Source organism: Cucurbita moschata, unplaced genomic scaffold (assembly GCF_002738365.1).
Source record: "Cucurbita moschata cultivar Rifu unplaced genomic scaffold, Cmos_1.0 Cmo_Scf00042, whole genome shotgun sequence".
Taxonomy (NCBI): domain Eukaryota; kingdom Viridiplantae; phylum Streptophyta; class Magnoliopsida; order Cucurbitales; family Cucurbitaceae; genus Cucurbita; species Cucurbita moschata.
The window spans coordinates 583,502-601,207 of NW_019268558.1; the positions used below are offsets into that span (position 1 = coordinate 583,502).

General features: G+C 38.1%; 1 protein-coding gene across 1 annotated transcript; it reads left to right on the forward strand.

The window, feature by feature from the left end:
- The first annotated feature begins 2,846 nt into the window (after positions 1 to 2,846).
- On the forward strand, positions 2,847 to 16,036 carry LOC111433447. Its single transcript, XM_023070502.1, has 3 exons — positions 2,847 to 3,220; positions 5,953 to 6,033; positions 15,351 to 16,036. The coding sequence occupies exons 1-3, from the start codon at positions 3,062 to 3,064 to the stop codon at positions 15,768 to 15,770; spliced, it is 660 nt and encodes a 219-aa protein (XP_022926270.1). The 5' UTR covers positions 2,847 to 3,061; the 3' UTR covers positions 15,771 to 16,036.
- Positions 16,037 to 17,706: the final 1,670 nt, after the last annotated feature.

The following is a 17,706-nucleotide window of genomic DNA, read 5'->3' on the forward strand; positions in this document are numbered from 1 at the left end:
GACATCACAATCCACCCCCCTTCGGGGCCTGGCGTCCTCGTCGGCACTCTTTCCTTCCTCCAATCGATGTGGGACCGCCCCCAAATCCACCCCAACCAATGTGGGACATCACAATCCACCCCTCTTCGGGGCCCAGCGTCTTCGTCGGCACTCTTTCCTTCCTCCAATCGATGTGGGATCGCCCCCCAAATCAACCCCCTTTGGGGCCCAGTGTCCTTACTAGCACACCGCCTCGTGTCTACCCCCCTTCAAGAACAGCGAGAAGGTTGACACATCGTCCGGTGTCTGGCTCTGATACCATTTGTAACGGCCCAGATCCACCGCTAGTAGATATTGTCCTCTTTGGGCTTTCCCTTTCGAACTTTCCCTCAAGGCTTTAAAACGCGTCTGCTAGAGGAAGGTCTCCACACCCTTATAAATGGTGGTTTGTTCTCCTCCCCAACCAATGTGGGACATCACAATTATAATGCCTCAAAATGACCGAGCCAAGTACCACATACTTAAGAGCAAGTAGAACTTAGCCTAGACTTCACTATCCTAGATTAATACCATGATTAGGCCGAGGTCACTCCCCTATCCTTATCAATGCCTTGTTGGGACTATAAGGAGTAGCTAGCTAATCTTAACAATGAACTTACCTTGATTAGTGGGGGTTTGCACGTGCACCTTGAAATTTGAGCTAGGTTGGCCTCAATAGGGTAGAGCCTCAGAGATCAAAACTTGAGTTTCGAACTCAATGAGATTAGAACTCGATAAGATTTGAGTGTGCTAGTACCGCATGTGGAAACAAACTAGAGTTTTCCAATAAGGCTCTTGCTTTATAAACCAAGGTGAGGGACCACATGGGTACTCAGTAGTTGCTAGCACGAGGGTCGCTCTCTCCTAAAACTTTGCATGACATTATGGACCTACTAAGTTATGTCATCTATTCCTTTGTAGATGAAAATTTGGTATCGATGGACTCCATTTACCTAATGAATCCTAACAAGCCATTAGTATTGGAACAAAAATGAAGTTACACAAGATCACAACATAGGCATAGATTAAAGACTAGCTAGTTCACCCGAAGCATAACACCTGCGTCCAAATGAGTTATTAAATACTCGATTTTTATATTTTAAAGTTGAACTGTCATAATTTTATTGTAGCCACGTAGGTCTAGTTTGATGATGAGATAAAAGAGAAAATTGCTTACAAAAATTTAGGCTCAAGAAATTGGAAAATCTGGTTAAAATCAATCTCGAGGGGTAAATTAGTCATTTTTACCTACCTTGCCTAACTAGGGCTTGTTAGAACCCTAATTAGAGAGTTAATAAAGGGAGAAAAGAAAGAATAAGAAAATGGAAAGAAAAAAGAGAGAGGGAAAAGAAAGGTTAGGGTTTTGGGAGAGAGTTAGAGAGAGAAAGTTGAAATCTGCTCCACACAGCGGTTTGAAGTTGAAATCTAGTCGGAGTTCTTTTCTAAGAAATGTTTAAAAGATTGAGAATATCAATATGAGCTTTCAATCTGTTCAAATTTATTAAGAATCGAGGAAAAACTAGGTTTTAATTTTTATGTATGTTGTTTTTGGAAAAAATTTGGACAAGATTCACGAAGGAACTGCAAGATTGGTAAGTTTTTAGTTTTTGACAATCTTTAGATGCGTTTATTTTAGTCTGTAGTTGATAATAAATGACGGAAAAATACATATGTGTTGGTGGGTTAAAATTTATGACTTTTGTGAAGAAATCATGTTGATAGGAATTATGTTGAAATCAAAAGAGTTATGGTGTTAAGAGTTTGACTGTATGTTCTCCCTGTAGAGCGTGTTTATCAGCACAGAATTAGGGTGTTAGAGTTAGGTTGGCTAGACAATAACCTAGGTCCAGACGCCTCCAAATAGACTAAGCACCTAGGATCATGAGTGACAGTAAGAGGAGAAAAACTCGATGAGTCAAAACAGAGCAACTTGGAGCAAGAAGTCCACGTTAAGTCACCTAGGGACCCGATAGACCTCCACATCTCCCAGATATGACTAAGGTGAAGTTTAAATTATGGATATGCTTACGTGATTAATAGCAATATCTCCCTAGTAAAGCATGCATGAGAAAGCTCTCAGGTAAGATTAGGACACTAGAACTAGTGCAGTTTACGTGTTGATCCAGGTCTATACGCTTCAATAGACCTTGCACCCTAGGATCATGAGAGCAATTTGACCACAAAAGATAACACTACGAATCTGAGTTTGAAGATGCTCAGATCAGCACGAGTAAAGTAGCAATTTGAGCTGAAGGGAAATTGAGCGGTCTACCAAGTTGATTTTAGGAGTGAACCCGAACTCGAGATCAAAGAAGGCTATCCTTGTGACGATCTCCAACTTTGAAAAGTAATTTAGTGTCAAAAAAAAAAAAAAACTTTAACAAATATTAATACGTCTTTAAAATGTCAATTTTGAATCTAATAGGTAAGACATGTAAAAATCAAACCAAACTGACAAGCCAACTCAAAGTGATTGGTTTGACAAACTATGAGACGTAGAAGCGAACGTTAGCTAAAAGCAAAATCAAATAAATGATTAGTGGAAATCGAGGAAACCTACCCCTCATAACCAAGGTATTTAATTCAACCATCAAATTTGTTCAACACGAGCTAAGCGCACACCTTTAAGGTTGTCAGTCTATTCAAAATTTTAAAAAATTTAAGAATTTATTAGATGTATGGTTTTTTAAATTAAATTTCTAATATATATATATATTTTTAATTTTAGAAAATTTAATAATATAGTTGATTTTGAAACAAATTGGCGTTACATGAAGATGAGGGCATATAAAAGAAATAATCATATGCACAGCATTGCCACGATAGCTACCATAAGTCCTTTTCCTCCACTCAAACCTGACAGCTCTCTTCTATACGGAAGGAATGCAAGCATCCCGAGTCTCTCACCAGTCCCCCCTTGGCCTTCGCCTCCCCCAAATCCCTATCCTCCCAAAATCTTCATCTTCACTCTGAAAACCAAATCCCCCATACCCGCCGGAATCACACCCTTCACTCACCGGACCACGAGATTAACCCCTCCGCCATGGCCAAGAAGCGGAAATCCATCGCTACCAGCCTCGACGAGGTAGATCGGACCATGTACGCCTCCTTTTGCAGTGCGGCCAACTCTCTCTCCCAGCTTTATACCCAGGCTATGAACCACCAGAAGCTTTCTTTCCAAGCCGGAGAACGTCACGCCATGGTCTGGAATTTCGTCTGTTCCTCCCCCCCCACACACACACACATTGAATCTTCCCCTGTTCCCATCCTTTTCCCCCCTTTCTGATTTTATCATGTTTTCCTGTCTCTCTTTTGTGTACTTGAAATTCATTCTATTCGACGTGGTTTGTGGTTGTTTGTATTGTCATCTGTATTTGTTTTGAGGCTTTATTTTTGCGATTTCGGGTAGTTTCATGTATTCTGAGAATTTAGGTAGTATATTTCGTACGTATTTCTGCTTAAAAATCTGAGCATTCGATTTTGAAATACGATGATAGTATTGATGCCCATATTCCTCTGTCTGTTTGGCCATTCTGCTTTCATCCTTGATTGTTTTGCCTTGTAGCATTTGTTTCTAGGTAGAGAATATATATCGTTCATACATTGCGGTGATGATCTTCTTATGTTAAATTGCGGTAAAGGTTGGATGTTCTATGTTGTCCTTTTGTTTCTCTTTTGTGTATTTCATGACTATCCTTCGTTATTAGGTGATGTTTGATGGTTGGCCTTGCAGAACAGGGTGCTATTGTATTCGCTATAAAAGGATGCAAGACATAGTTGAATGGATTTATAATGTGAAATAAAATCAATCCTTGATTTCGTGAATAGAAAATCTAGGTCTGTTTAAAAAGCTTATTGGGGATAAGCCTACTACTGGTACTTATAATTGAATGGTTGAATTGACACCTCCTGTTCAACCAACATTTTTTTTTGAAATAATGAAAAATACTAATGCTCAAATGATACAAATCTCCACAAAAGAATGAAAAGAAACAACTAAGAAGGATTACCTTTCAAAGAAGGATATACATTACGATCAAAATAATGCTAAATCCTCTTCAAAAAAGAGCTTAAAATAATTATCGAAGCAAAACATCTAAATAAAGGTCAAGAATAAGCATGAAAAGAAACAACTAAGAAGGATTACAAAGAAGGATGTAAATAAAAATCAAAATAATAGTAAATCCTCTTCAACAAAGAGCCTAAAATAATTATCCAATCAAAACATTGAATAGAAGTCCAGAATGATATGCTTCAAGCAAAAGAGACTGATGGAGGAAGGAAAAGATCTGACAATTGAGAACAATACTACGCACATTAGATCTAAAGTCAAATTGTGAAAAGGAGAGAAAAGATTTGATAATTGAGAACCAACTCAAATGGCTCCAATCACACAAAACTACAAACCACCAAAATAAACAGCCCCGTAATCTTCCAGAAAGGCTTCATAAAATAATCGACAACCTTTTAACTCCTGAAGGAATAAAAAATTGAACATGAAAACTATCTTCAAGGAAACATGAACAATAAAAGAAAAAACAGCCCCAAAGCCTCTGGATTTGCAAGACGTAATTTTCATTGTTGGATAATGAAAATGAGTGAGTGAAACACAATTAGATTTTTAATTTGTGGTGTCTGAGGAGTAATTTCTTCCATGTGAATCCACAAACCTCAATTAAGGAATGAAATGTGGGAGGAATTGAATAATACTTTGCTAATGATGTTGGAGATTGCAAAACATCAACTAAATTCATTTTATGAATAAAGAATGTTAAATGCTTCAACAAAAGAGTCTTTAATACAAAGTTTATCGATCTTTGTGTCAACTAACTATGCCTTAGATTTCTCACTGTCATACTAACATCAGATGCTTCATCAAATTTGATATATGAACAACGGAGAGGAGATAGGGTGCAGTTTAATTTTTCATACTCCCTAAATCATACCTGAAAGAGACAATCCAATACCCAATACAAGGGTCTCACTTGGTGAGGTGGGAAGTGGTCTCGAGGCCTTTGGAGGTTGAGGGTTTAGGCATTGGTAATTTGAGATTTTGTAGTGGGTTTCAATTGTCTATATGATTATAGAGTTTCTTTGGAGAACCAAATGCTTTATGGCATAGGATCATTGTTAGTACGTATGGTTGTGCCTTTTTCAGTGGGTACCAAATAGTGTTTACAAGGAAATTTAAAATGCATTGAGGACTGACATAAAATTTAATAAAGTACAAAATAGTATCTGCAGAGTCAATTCAAAATAGTTTATCAATCATACACAAAAACAACATTTAAAAGTATTAAGATGACAAGAAAGGAAGATGACTCGATCTAAAGGGCACCTCCTGCAGTTGCACGTCTCCACACGCTCCCACCGTCGACTGTGGTCTACACTTCATTTGAAAAATAATGAATAAGATGGGATGAGTATAAAATACTCCGTAAGCAACCTACTTATAGGCTCTCGTTAGACTTAGTCCTTATAATGATTCCTTAAGCTATGTGCTCATATACTGACTCTAGCTTTAGCCATATTTTTAGTGTTTCCTTACTTGGACCTAATGCCCCTTTGTTCTCCTCGCTGTAGAAGGTACAAATTCCAACTCTTTGTTTGGGGCAAGTCCTGCTTGGAGAAATCAGTGACACTTTTTGGGGCTTTAATGGTACCTAGGATTTCTTTTTTGAAGACAAGTACTTTCCTTGGCTCATTTGTTTTGAATTATCTTGTCTCCCTTGTGTTGTTTGCTTTATGTGAGGTTGTATCGTTAAACATTTGTTTCTTTTTATGTATCAATGAAAAATTTGATTATTGTTTTAAAAGCATAGGCAAGTTTGCAATATCTTCCTTAGTTTTAGTGTTGCTTGTGTGATACATATCTTCACAAAAAGATGTTATTCTGTTTTATTAACATTTATTGCCTCACGATGCTGTTTTCAGGAGAAGCTTTATCAGTGGATGTTTAGACAACAAGAAGGTGGATCTAGAGTGACAACAGCTGATGTACTCAATTACATACGGGTGGGATGACATTTTTCTTTCATTTGCATCTTTGTTTGAACATTTGAGTCAGTTTGAGATTAGCTATTTCCAGATGGGTTTTTTTTTCCAAGCAGAAACTTCTCCTCAATATTTGAATAGTTTCAAAAAAACTTACATCCTCCCTCTAGAGAAAAAGAGTACGACAGAACTTGAATACAAAATTACTGAAGAGGCACCTTGACTAGAGTTGATAACATAAGTTGAACACAATCTAGCTTTTTATGTAGAATAATTATATATTTCTATTGTCTAACCTGGACCCCTGGTCTATCTGGTATATTTTAAAGAAGAAACAAAAGAGCATAACCCAACAATGAAAATAAACTATGAAGAAGGAAATAAAAAACAATCCAAATGATAAAATCCAGCGAAAGGCTTTGGTAGAGAGTTCCAAGTTGAGGCCAAGAGACAGGCAGCTGCAAAACTTTTGAATCAACAAATTAATAACAAAGAGAACAAACTTAGAGATGAGACTGATTTTTCTCACCTTCCATGCAAGCCATTCATATGTTTCGAGTGCACCCTGATAACCTCCTACTGGGCTTATATGAAATTCATTCAAAAGCCAAGGAGTGGTGGGGAAAAAATGGAATGTTCCATCCTTTGTAGCATAACAAATTCCCACACAAGGAATACCCACTTGTGGTTGAATATCCATCTAGCAAGGTTTTGTTTAGCTTGCATTCAAGATGTTGTCTTTTGGACATCGACAAAAATTGTTGTAATTAGCCCCTCTACCAAACTCTAGAAGCCAAATTCCAAGGCCAGTGGAAGACTGAACAACATACCTTTGATTGCCGCTCCACATCCTTTTTTTTTCTTCCATTTCTCTTCCTCCCATCACCTAACCTATCCTTTCCCCCACCTCTTTATGTTCTGTCGTCGCCACGCCATTTCTATAGAGTTGGTGAGATGTACCTATAACCTTTATTTTTGCATATGGTATGAAAATGACATGGGTTTTGTGAGGACATAAAGAACAAGCAGAAAAGTCTCCTTTTGTCTCTCATTTGTTTTGGATTAGAAACTCTTTTGATTGAACTGTTGCAAAATTCGATGAACTCATCTTTCGTAATCTAGTTACAGTTGTCTCCGAACTATTTGTTTGGCCATGTTTAGATCTCCTCAAGGATAGAAACTTGAATGTGTAGTTTGGCCACCTTCTAGAGGTAGAAAGAAATTGTAAGTACCCGTTGTTGAAAAGAGAGGTTGGTAGTTTTATGGAGAAATCTTATAAAGGTTAAATATACTCCTACTTCATACGAAAATCAGCCACCTCCATCATTTGCCTTTTATTGTTACAAATCATGTTGAAGAACAAGAAATGTTACCGTTGGAACTAGTCAACGATAATCAACTCCTCTGAAGTTACACAGTAAGTGATACAAAAGAGGAGATGTTTTTACATTTTAGGTGATGAAAGAAAAAGAAGTGAAAATGAACTTCAATTCTATCTTGGTGGTTTCCAAATTGCTAGCTCACAACTCTTGAAAGGATATTCATATTGCTCTAGTGAAAATGTTCTTGTGTTTTAAGCAATTGGTCAACATTTTGGAGATTTGGTCAGTATCTCTTCCTAGACTTCTAGTTTTATTGATTGTACTACTCCTAGAATCCAAGTTTGAAACTTTCTCTTCATTTTAAGGATATTATCTTTTAGATCCTCCAAGCACCGATCATTGGGACTTGTCAATTTTTAATTTTTTAAGTTTAGTGATTCTCTTTTGGCTGAAAGCTTTACTTTGCCATTTGAACATTTTATGACCAAAGATGTTGAGTTGAATTCTTCTCTTTTGTATGATTAGCTACAGAAGTTAGTTGGTCTTTTTCATCATGATGACCTTTAGGTTATGCAACATTCTACCGATAATGTTTGAACTTCTTAGTCGTCTATCCAGGTTTCCATTGTTTTCAATCCTACACTTCATGTCTCTAAAATAAAAAATGGACTTGTTGAAGCTACCATCTCCATTATACTTGGAAGAAAGACTACTCTGTTATCCATTTAATGCTTGGTATTTCACGTTCTTCACCGATTATTGATTCCACTTTCAAATCTTCTGCCCCATCTAGCAACACCATTACTTGCAACTCCTTCAGACATTAGGGTAGAATCATTCCTCCCATTTGATACAAATCTTTTTATATTTTTTTATTTGTAATTTGATTTCTGTTAGACGCCTTTGAGGTGTTGCCATCTTTTAGGACAGATTCTCTTGCTTGCATCACTATAGCTGAAGAACTAATAGCCCCTTGATTTGAGCCACTTTTCGAAGTTGGACTAGAAGTAGCCCTTGAATTACTCGTCTTCTCATTGTTTAAACCATATGGTCATTTTCAATTAACTAGGACATTATCATCTTTGCCATAAGGCCCAGAGGGAAGGTGATGCTCATCTTGTGAATTGGAAAGGTGTTCTCTTGGTGGTTGGGCATTCAACAAAGATCTATGAACTTATGAACTGATGGTATAAGGTTATTAGTACTGACTATCAACTTGCACGTCTGGATGGTGTTCTTATGCTAGCTCTAGAAGCCATTTATTCACCATTTTGAAATTGAAATATTTCTTAACTCAAAGTTTGTGTAAATAGCTGGAAATGGTTCTCATGTGAAATTTTAGAATGATTCATGGTATGAGCAAGCCACCTACATTTCTTCCATATGAGATAATGGAAGCGTTTGGTGAAATTTCAGTTTTAGGAGAGTACTTAATTTTAAAGAATGCCTAAATTTGGTTGAGTGATTTGGTCATTCCCAGCCCTTTTTTCTTGTAGATGAGAGACTTTGGTTACTTGATGTTTTGGGGAGTCTCGTAGTTCAATCCTTACATAATCTTAATAAAGGAGAGGAAGTCTTCAAATTCATTCCGTAAGTTGATTTTGAAAATCAAGTGTCATAAAGAAATTCAAAATAGTGTTGGTCTTCTATGTTGTCCAAAGAAGGAAAACCACATTTTTTGGATTATACAATGATTTATTGACATATCTTTATTTATTTGGATGCATGTCTTGCCTCATGAGAGTCAAAATAGGTAATACTCTCATGCTGAGGGTGTTTGGTAAGAAGGTGGAGACTGAAGAGATTTGTAAGGTAAGTCTTTGTGTCTTAGAGGGTTTTGTTGAATCAAAGTCGGGTGGCATGAGTGAGATAGTTTTGTTGGGTGCATTGTTTAGAGGTCAAATGGTGACCCATTCTTCAGATGGTAGAGAACGATCAATGCTTTGCGTTGGGTTCAAGTGGTGTGGAACTCAATTCGTAATTGTTACGTAGTGGCATTAGAAACCTTTAATACAAGAATGTCTCATTTTTTTGAAAGGCAAGGATCGAGTGGAGTGGGGATTTTGTAGGGATGCGCTTGAAAGGTTTATCGCAAAGCTATCTTATAGACACTTGTGATCATAATGATGGGTATGAAGTCCTTAACCTTCACTCCCCTCTCTTTCTTGGGAATGAGGCAAACAAAAGTATCATTTTGAGACCTTGCAAGAATGCCCCTCCAAAGAAAAAATCCTTGAACACCTTTCAAGGTCAAGCCTTAATGCCCTCCAAATTATCTTGAATGAAACCCATAAAAAGTCTCTTAGGGTCGATGTACTTCATTCCTATCGCACTCAAAGACAACATTTCTTATTTCTTCCCACGAGAAAGGACCATCTAGAATCAACTTTTCAGCCTTTGAGTTGGGGGACCAATCTAAAACTTCAACAAAGGGCCTATTGCTAGCACTAGGTCATATAATCAAGAGAAAAGTGGAAGTATTTTCTCCTAAATTTCCACCTTCCCCCAACCAGTTCCTGATCATTCTCAAAAGAATCAATAAGATTCTTCTTCTACCATTCACCAAACAGTGGAAAATGCCATATTGTTGTCCCCATCATTGGCTCACCTAACTTTAGCTTTATTTGTGGCCTTTGTTTTTTCAATTTGGGGGTAGGGTGGGTGGAGGGTTGATGGCCCTCTTATTCCTAAGGGGAGAAAGGACTGTTTGGAGAAGCTGGGAGGCCTCTTTGGTCTATGTAGGGAGCATTGGTGTTTGGTTGAAAACTTTAATGTGACGAGGTACTTGTTGGAAATGTGTAATGGGAAAAAGTCTTGAAATTTACGAGGGGCTTCCTTAGTCTTATTAAGTAGTGTGTTAGGTTTCCCCCTAGTGACTGGAAAGTTTACTTGGTTGAATGGAAAAGAAGGGATAGTGGGTTGGAGGCTTGATAGATTTTTGTGGACTAAAGGCTAGTTGGATTCCTTTCCTAATCCTAAATAGGTATTGGGCCTGAGGTTTGCATTTGGTCGTTGGCATGTCAATCTTGATTCTAAGAGGATTTCTTGTGTTCGAGTCCATTTAGGTTTGAGAATATTTGGCTGTCCGACCCTCATTTTAAGGCGTCCATCTTGTTGGGATGGAGTGTTAGGATAGAAGGAAAGTGTAAGGTTTTCAGCTCTTGAATAAGCTTCAGGACCCCTAAAGGAATCCTGAAGGATGAGAATCTTGCAATTTGTGGTGATATTAAGAAAAGTAAAATGGATATTTTGGAGAGGATTTGGGCGTAAGATAGGTTGGAGGAGATGGGGAACCTGACGAGGGAGTTGAGGGTTGATAGAGGAGAATTTGTAGTTTTTATTAGGAAGGAGGATACTAGGTTGAGACAAAAGTTGAAGGTTAAATGGGCTAAAAAGGGAAAGGAAAACTCCTCCCTCTTTCCACAAAAGAATTCTAAAGGATGGGAACTTTGCAATTTTTGGTGATATTTTGAAGAGGAAAATAGAGATTGTGGAAAGGATTAGGCTGTTAGATAGGTTGGAGAAGGTGGGGAACTTGATGACGGAGTTGAGGATGGAAAAGAGGAGAATCTGTAGTTTTTATTAGAAGGGAGGGTACTAGCTTGAAAAAGTGAGCCAAAGAGTGAGATGAAAACTCCTCCTACTTCCACATCATGGCGAGAGGGAGGAACAAGAATTAGTTCTTGGAGAAGGACAATGGAGTGGTTGTGAAGGAGGGCAGGGAGGTTGAGGACCGTTTCTTTCTTCTTTAATCTTTATGCACCTCCACCAACCCTTTGACCTTTCTTGGAAGGGATAGACTGGTGCCCCATTTTGGGAAAGGATTGGGTTGAGTTAGAGGCCCCTATTTACTTTGGAGGAAATTTGTGTGGTATTTGGCTTTTATGGGAATAGGTCCCATAGGCTAGATGGATTTATTATGGCTTTTTCTTAATATAATTGGTGAATGTATCAAAGAGGATGTGTGGAAAATTTTTTGCGACTTTTGTAAGAGGTGTTTTCAACGCTGGGGTGAGTAAGACTTATGTGTGCCTTATCCCTAAGAAAGAGAATCTAACAAGGTGAAAGACTTTAGTCCTATTAGCCTAGTTACAAGCTATTGCTTAAACCTTGGTGGATAGATTGAGGAAAGTCCTTATAGCACTATTTCCATTTATCAAACTGCCTTCATTGCGAAAAGGAAAATCTTAGACAGTGTTGATTGCTAATGAAGTCATGGATGATTATAGGCAAAGAAAGAAAGGAGAAAGTGGTGATTTTCAAGATTGATTTTAGAAGAGCTAATGACCATGTGTGGATTGGCACTTCTTAGATAAGGTCTGGGAAAGAAAGGTTTTAAGTTTATATGGAGCATGGATGTGGAATTGCATTAGGTTTGCAAATTTTCCATCTTTGCTAATAGGAAACCTAGAGGGAAGATTTTTACTTCTAAGGAGCTCATCAAGTGGATCCTCTCTTGCCCTTTCTCTTCATCCTAGTTGTGGACACTTTTAGTAGGCTTGTATCGTTAGGTGTGGAGAAGGGGATGGTTGAGGGCTTTAAGAGGTAGGTAAGGAGTTCATTCACTTGTCTCGCCTTTAGTTTGCTAATCACTTCCTATTATTATGTTTGAGGAAGGATAATTTCTTTGTAAATCATAATGGTTTCTTATTGTTCTTTGAAGTGATTTTCTATCCCTAAGACTAGTAGGGGCAAAAGTTTAGTCATAGATGTGAATTGCGGCCCTTCTAAGATAAGTGTTTGGGTGTCCATGGTTAGTTGTGAGGTGAGCCACCTTCCATCTAAGAAGTATCTTGGGCTTTTGCTTGGTCGTAAATGAGGAGCTAGGTGTTTTGGAATTCTGTCTTAGATAAGATCCAGAAACAATTGTCTACTTGGAGGAAGGTTTCTTTCCCCAAGGAGGAAGGCTCACTTTTATCCGGTTAGTTTTGAGTGAGGTTTCATTTATTTATTATCGCTACTCAAGGTTCTAGTCTTCGTTAGAGGGAGAATAGAGAGAGTTGTGAGCAATTTCTTGTAAAGAAGGGTTGAGGTGGGTGGGTGGGTCTCGGAATTGGTGGTTAAGCTTGTGGAGTTGCATGGTCTAGAGTTTGGGAAATTAAGGTTATGTAATGAGGCTTTGTTGGCAAAATGGTTGTGATGTTTCTTTTGGATACTTTTGGCATAAAGTTATTGTAAGTAGGTATGATTTATGTCACGGTCGTACATTTTCAACCGTGCGACATCATGATCTTGACATGCACATGACAAGCCTTAAGGAGAACCCCAAGCCCCATATACATTTTTCATTTGACTTTGTGGCTTTGTCAGACCTTAGGCGAGGTTTTCCTTTGCCAACCCACAAATAATGCAAAATCTAGGCTTATTTGGCCACACATGCCTCGTATGCATGCATATTCAATTGTCTGTGACTTTATTTGGCCGGTCTCTACAATAGGCCAAGTTGCCAAAGTCTCTCATATGCAACGTTGCATCTTATTTTATCATCTTGGTTCCCAACAATACGGTCCACGTATCATGATGTCGTTCTAAGTCCTAGGATGTCATCAACCATCGTAGCTTGCTCGAACATACTACTGAGAACTGACCCATGTGTCGTTCATGTCATCTGACATTTTTCAACATTCATCCATCCAGGTTCTATCATGACATTGGATCCTCCCATGTCCATGCTAAATCACTTTCGGATTCTGTATTGGTTAGTGAGTGCATATACAAACCTTCGACACATGGGTGAGGGCACAATGTTAGAACACCCATGTAGTCTGACATTGTCCTTGAAAGACCCATTTCAAAGGAAGTCGCTTGAGATACTCGTCTCACAATGCTTGCCCACACTGACACATGTATGTGTCATAGGGTAGCTTGCTTAGGCCACGGGGCCTAAGGGTGGTGGAGAGCTGCCACCATGCCTTTCCTTGAGGCATTTTTAGCCTGGTAGGAGTATACATGATTTTGGTAAATGGTCATACGGTCTTGTGGGGTGTCCATCCAATGTTTGATTGACGCCAAATTTGGCAAGGTTTCATCTTTCGTATGGACGGACTTAACTCGAGAGTCGTATGCCCAAACTCCTTCGAGAACTCCAACTTTTGAGGTTTAGGCCTGAGACCCTATTTGGTCCTTTATCAACTTATCTTTTTCCTCTTGTCTACTTGTCGCATCCATCTTTCTTATGCCTCATCTTGGTTTCACATGGTCGGATGGATGCCACTTGAAGGTCGCTACCTTATCTGTCTTTGTGTGAGGGTTACAACCTACTCTCTTCCTAGGATGATTGTGACATTTCCCTCACTTAAACTAGTTATCGTCACTGATGACTTTCTTGAGGACACAATCACACCATGGATTGTGGCAATCTCTACACCCTTTTGTGTGGGTTGCTGTTTGTGGTGCCAATAGTCCTGCAAATCACCTCTAAACAATCTAATTCCTCTAGGCTTCCTTATTTTTCTCCATTTATTAGATGTTTTGTTGGGGGGATTGTTGTGAGTGTGTAATTTTGCGTGGATTGTTGGTTAATAAGCTACTCTGTGCGTTTGCAATTATATTGTATTTTGGGTAAGAAGGTGCATTATGTGGCTTCTATTCTATTTTCTGATCCTTTCTTTTCGTTGTGGGGTTTCAACACCCTCTTATTGATACGAATCACTTGTTACGGAATTGACAATTGCACTGTGTCGTTGAATTTGATGGCTGAATTCGTTTAGGTTATGTTTAGCTTTGAATAGAGATTGTTTCATTTTGGTGGAGGAAGTGTTTCGTTTTGTGGCACACTAGTTTCTTTTTCATTTTGTTACTTGGTTTGAGCAGAATAATAGGCCCCTTTAGAGAGGTTGAGCGGTCTTGTGATGTGGTTTGGGAGGTGACAAGACTTCGTGTGTTTTAGGTATTTGTAATTATGAGCTTGGTTTGATTTTGTTGGATTGGAGTACATTTTTGTAGTCAGTTCTTGGACTCCTGTTTGTTGTTCGACTTGTTGTATGTTTTTATTTTCCTTTCATTTTTCTCAATAAAATCTTTGTTCGAAAACATTTTTTGGGATCACATATATACTAGTTGTATCATTTAACTTTTTGGAATAAATAGTTTAGTTAACCGAGGAGTATTTTGAGAAAGTATGAAAATTGTTCTTACTATGCTTCTTGGTAGTGCGATTTCAAAACCCTGCCAAGTTTTTGGTGGAGGAATGGTATTGACCAGGGATTTGATACTTTGTACTTTTTTGTTTACTCGTGTGGGAGTTTACTTTCCTTCTTTTCTTTCTTTTGTTATTTTAGTTACAAACTAGCTTATTGGTGGCAAACTGAAGAATGTTATTTATGTAACTCCTTGGTTTATGTCCTTGGGGTTGGATTCCCCTCTGATTCTGTTTGTTTTCCATAAAATAAAAGTTGTATAGTAGTGTGATGATGCTGCAGTACATAAAACTTGAATCTGAGAAATGAATAGTGATAATATTCTGAAACTGCAGTAGGAACTTTACCTTGTAGATGTCAGTCTTTTGGTTGCTTGAACACCCTTCAGGAAGGTAGGGACATAGGCAAATTACTAATGAAAATAAAAATGATTAGTGATAAATTTGGAATTAATAAAAATGATTAGTGAACTTTTTTTTTTTTTTTGGAATTAACAATATTTAGGGTTTACTTCTTAGTTGGGGGTATATGTCAACTACTGTTAGGCTATACTCACTTTAGTTGAATACCACCGTTATTATCTTTTGGTCTTTTACTAAAAGTTTCAATCATGTGTAACTTGAGCACACCTTTTAGGAGGGACATAGGAAATGAATTATATAAAATTCTTCTCTTTGGGAGAGAAATTGTTGAATAAGATGTTAGTTAAGTAAGTTGCATTTGTAATAGAGTTCAATGGATTGCTCGTAGAGAAATTAAAAAATATATATGAACAGCTGTAAATTGTGTTCGTGAGAGAGGAGTCTAATGAATTAAGCTAAGGTTTTGGCTGATTTTCTCTTTAGCTGATTGAGTTTTCTGAATTCGAAACTTGCAGAATGAGTTGGATTACTGTGGAGAAGAACCGTCGATGTCCCCAAGAGTCGCAGTCCACCAACAACAACAGCATGTTCAACCAACAATGCAGTTTACAAACTCGAGCTTTCCTGCTTCATCAGGCCTTTGTGCGCAAGCAACCACCGGACAAGGAAGTCGAACAGAGCATTCTGATAATCATTCCAAAAGTTCAGTCTTCTCAAACGCACTGTCAAGCCCCATTCGTCGGAGTTTACAACAGTATCACATTGCTCAGGAAGCTCACTACCCGAACAATGGGATGTCGGGAGAAAACGGAGCTCCTCGAAACAACGATCCCAACTTTCTTCAGCACCAGAATGTGGACCCTAATTCAATCAGCTCTAATGACTCATCCATGGACATGCATGCCGACAGTCCTGCACATGACTCACGTTACTAATTTGGAAGACTGCCAAACAGGTGCTATGTTATGTGAGGCAGGTGAGAACATGCATGACTTCCTAGCTCTACAAATGGCCTTTACTTTCTTTGTTGGAAATTCTTTAGGTCTTCTATCTGTAAAGGGTTTCTTTATATAGAACCTCAAAAAAAAGAATAACTTGAAATTGGCAATACCGTTGTTTTTTTTACGTATATCATGTTTGTTTCAAACAGAGGTTTGCTCCCCTTTTTTAGAATTCAATACTATCTCTGTAGATTGGCGAAGTGTGTGGATCTTCAAAAAGCTAGGTCATCATAATTTGAAGAGTCACACCACAATATAATGAAGTTTGCTGTGAAGTGGGCGACTGATTTAAAGTCGTTGAAAGTGAGACATAAATTGTTTATTTGGAAAAGAAATTGTGATATGAAAATAATAAATGAATTCTATGGATGACAAAGCGATGATGAAAATGCGTCTGATTTTTATAGAAAATTCAAAGAAGCAAAGGGTTGTGGAAAGTATAAATTATGCTTACTAATTAGTTGAGTCTAAGGTTGAATTTATTTAATGAAATTAAAATTGGAAGGAAATTTCCAAGAAAGATGATCAATCTTTGATTTTATCCAATTGAGTTGCTTTAAGTGTAAGGTTTAATTTGATTGAGTGTATCCTTTTCTATGGGTGAGATGTTGCTGTCATAGGGTTAGGCTTTAACATGGTATGTACAAATAACTAACAGGAAAAGGTTCATGTCTCGAGATTACGTGGATGGATGGAAGGATGTTTGGAAGGTCTCAAATATTAATCAATCTTATGGATAGATTCTTTATAAATATGTAGAAATGAAGTGAAGAAAAATGACATATCAATACTTGAAGTGACATCATGAAGTATTAGTGCAACTCGAAAGTTCTCGGTTGGCATAATCTTTGTATCATGACCCAATATTTTACTATGAGTCGTGACTTAAAACAACACATGAATGAAACGAAAACATTTGAAAATGCAATAAAAAACACTCATTTATTTCAACGACAATAAAAACAGTTAAACAGTTTGAAAACAAAATATGAAAATTCAAATACAAAATAAAGATTGGACTGACGTCCCGTGACAACGCATTCCTCTATGAGAATCCCCGTCTCTGATTACGTCCGCCCTTGACCAACCCTTGCGCTCCTGAAAAAGGAAAACATAGCAAGGATGAGTATAAAAATTATACTCAGTAAGCCACCTACTTATACGCTCTCATCGCATCCTAAGATTAACAAAATTCCCACAGTCTTCTAATTGGCTCTAGGACGTCTGGTTCTAGTCTTAGTTCCTTGGGGTTTGCCTCTTGGGACTTGCTCCTCGAAGCTTCACTAGTTCTCCATCCTTTCATTTGATACCTAAGAGATCCTTATGTTGAGCTGTAATGACCGGTTTCTCTCTATGAGGCGCTACCTCTGCCTGGCTATCTGAGACTACATGGTATCTAGCATAGGGGGTGTGCTAAGTACCTCTTAAGCCCATATAGCCCCTCTACGGGGGACGCGACCCAACCCATTTCCATGCAGCTAATGAGCTATATGATGTGGTGGGCACATTTCCCATGCGAAATGGCTAGGAGCAATAAGAACTAATCATGAACCCTTGATCCTCCCACGAAGCTATAGATATTGTTCACACAACTAGTAGCCTAAGAATATAGATATTGTTCACACAACTAGTAGCCTAAGAATGCTCCTAAGGTACTTCGTTGTTGTGGTAATCTGTTAGGTTCCTAGGGGAGCTAGGTCTAGACTGAGTAACTTGTCACTTCTAACCATAAATCCCTAGACTTAACATCATAATGGGCCATGGAAAATAACAAAGTGTGCATCCAACCGTCATCTAACATCATCATACACAATTCATGCAAATTAGACACACACACTCAATGGGGTGATGGCCTCCATCAAGCACCTAG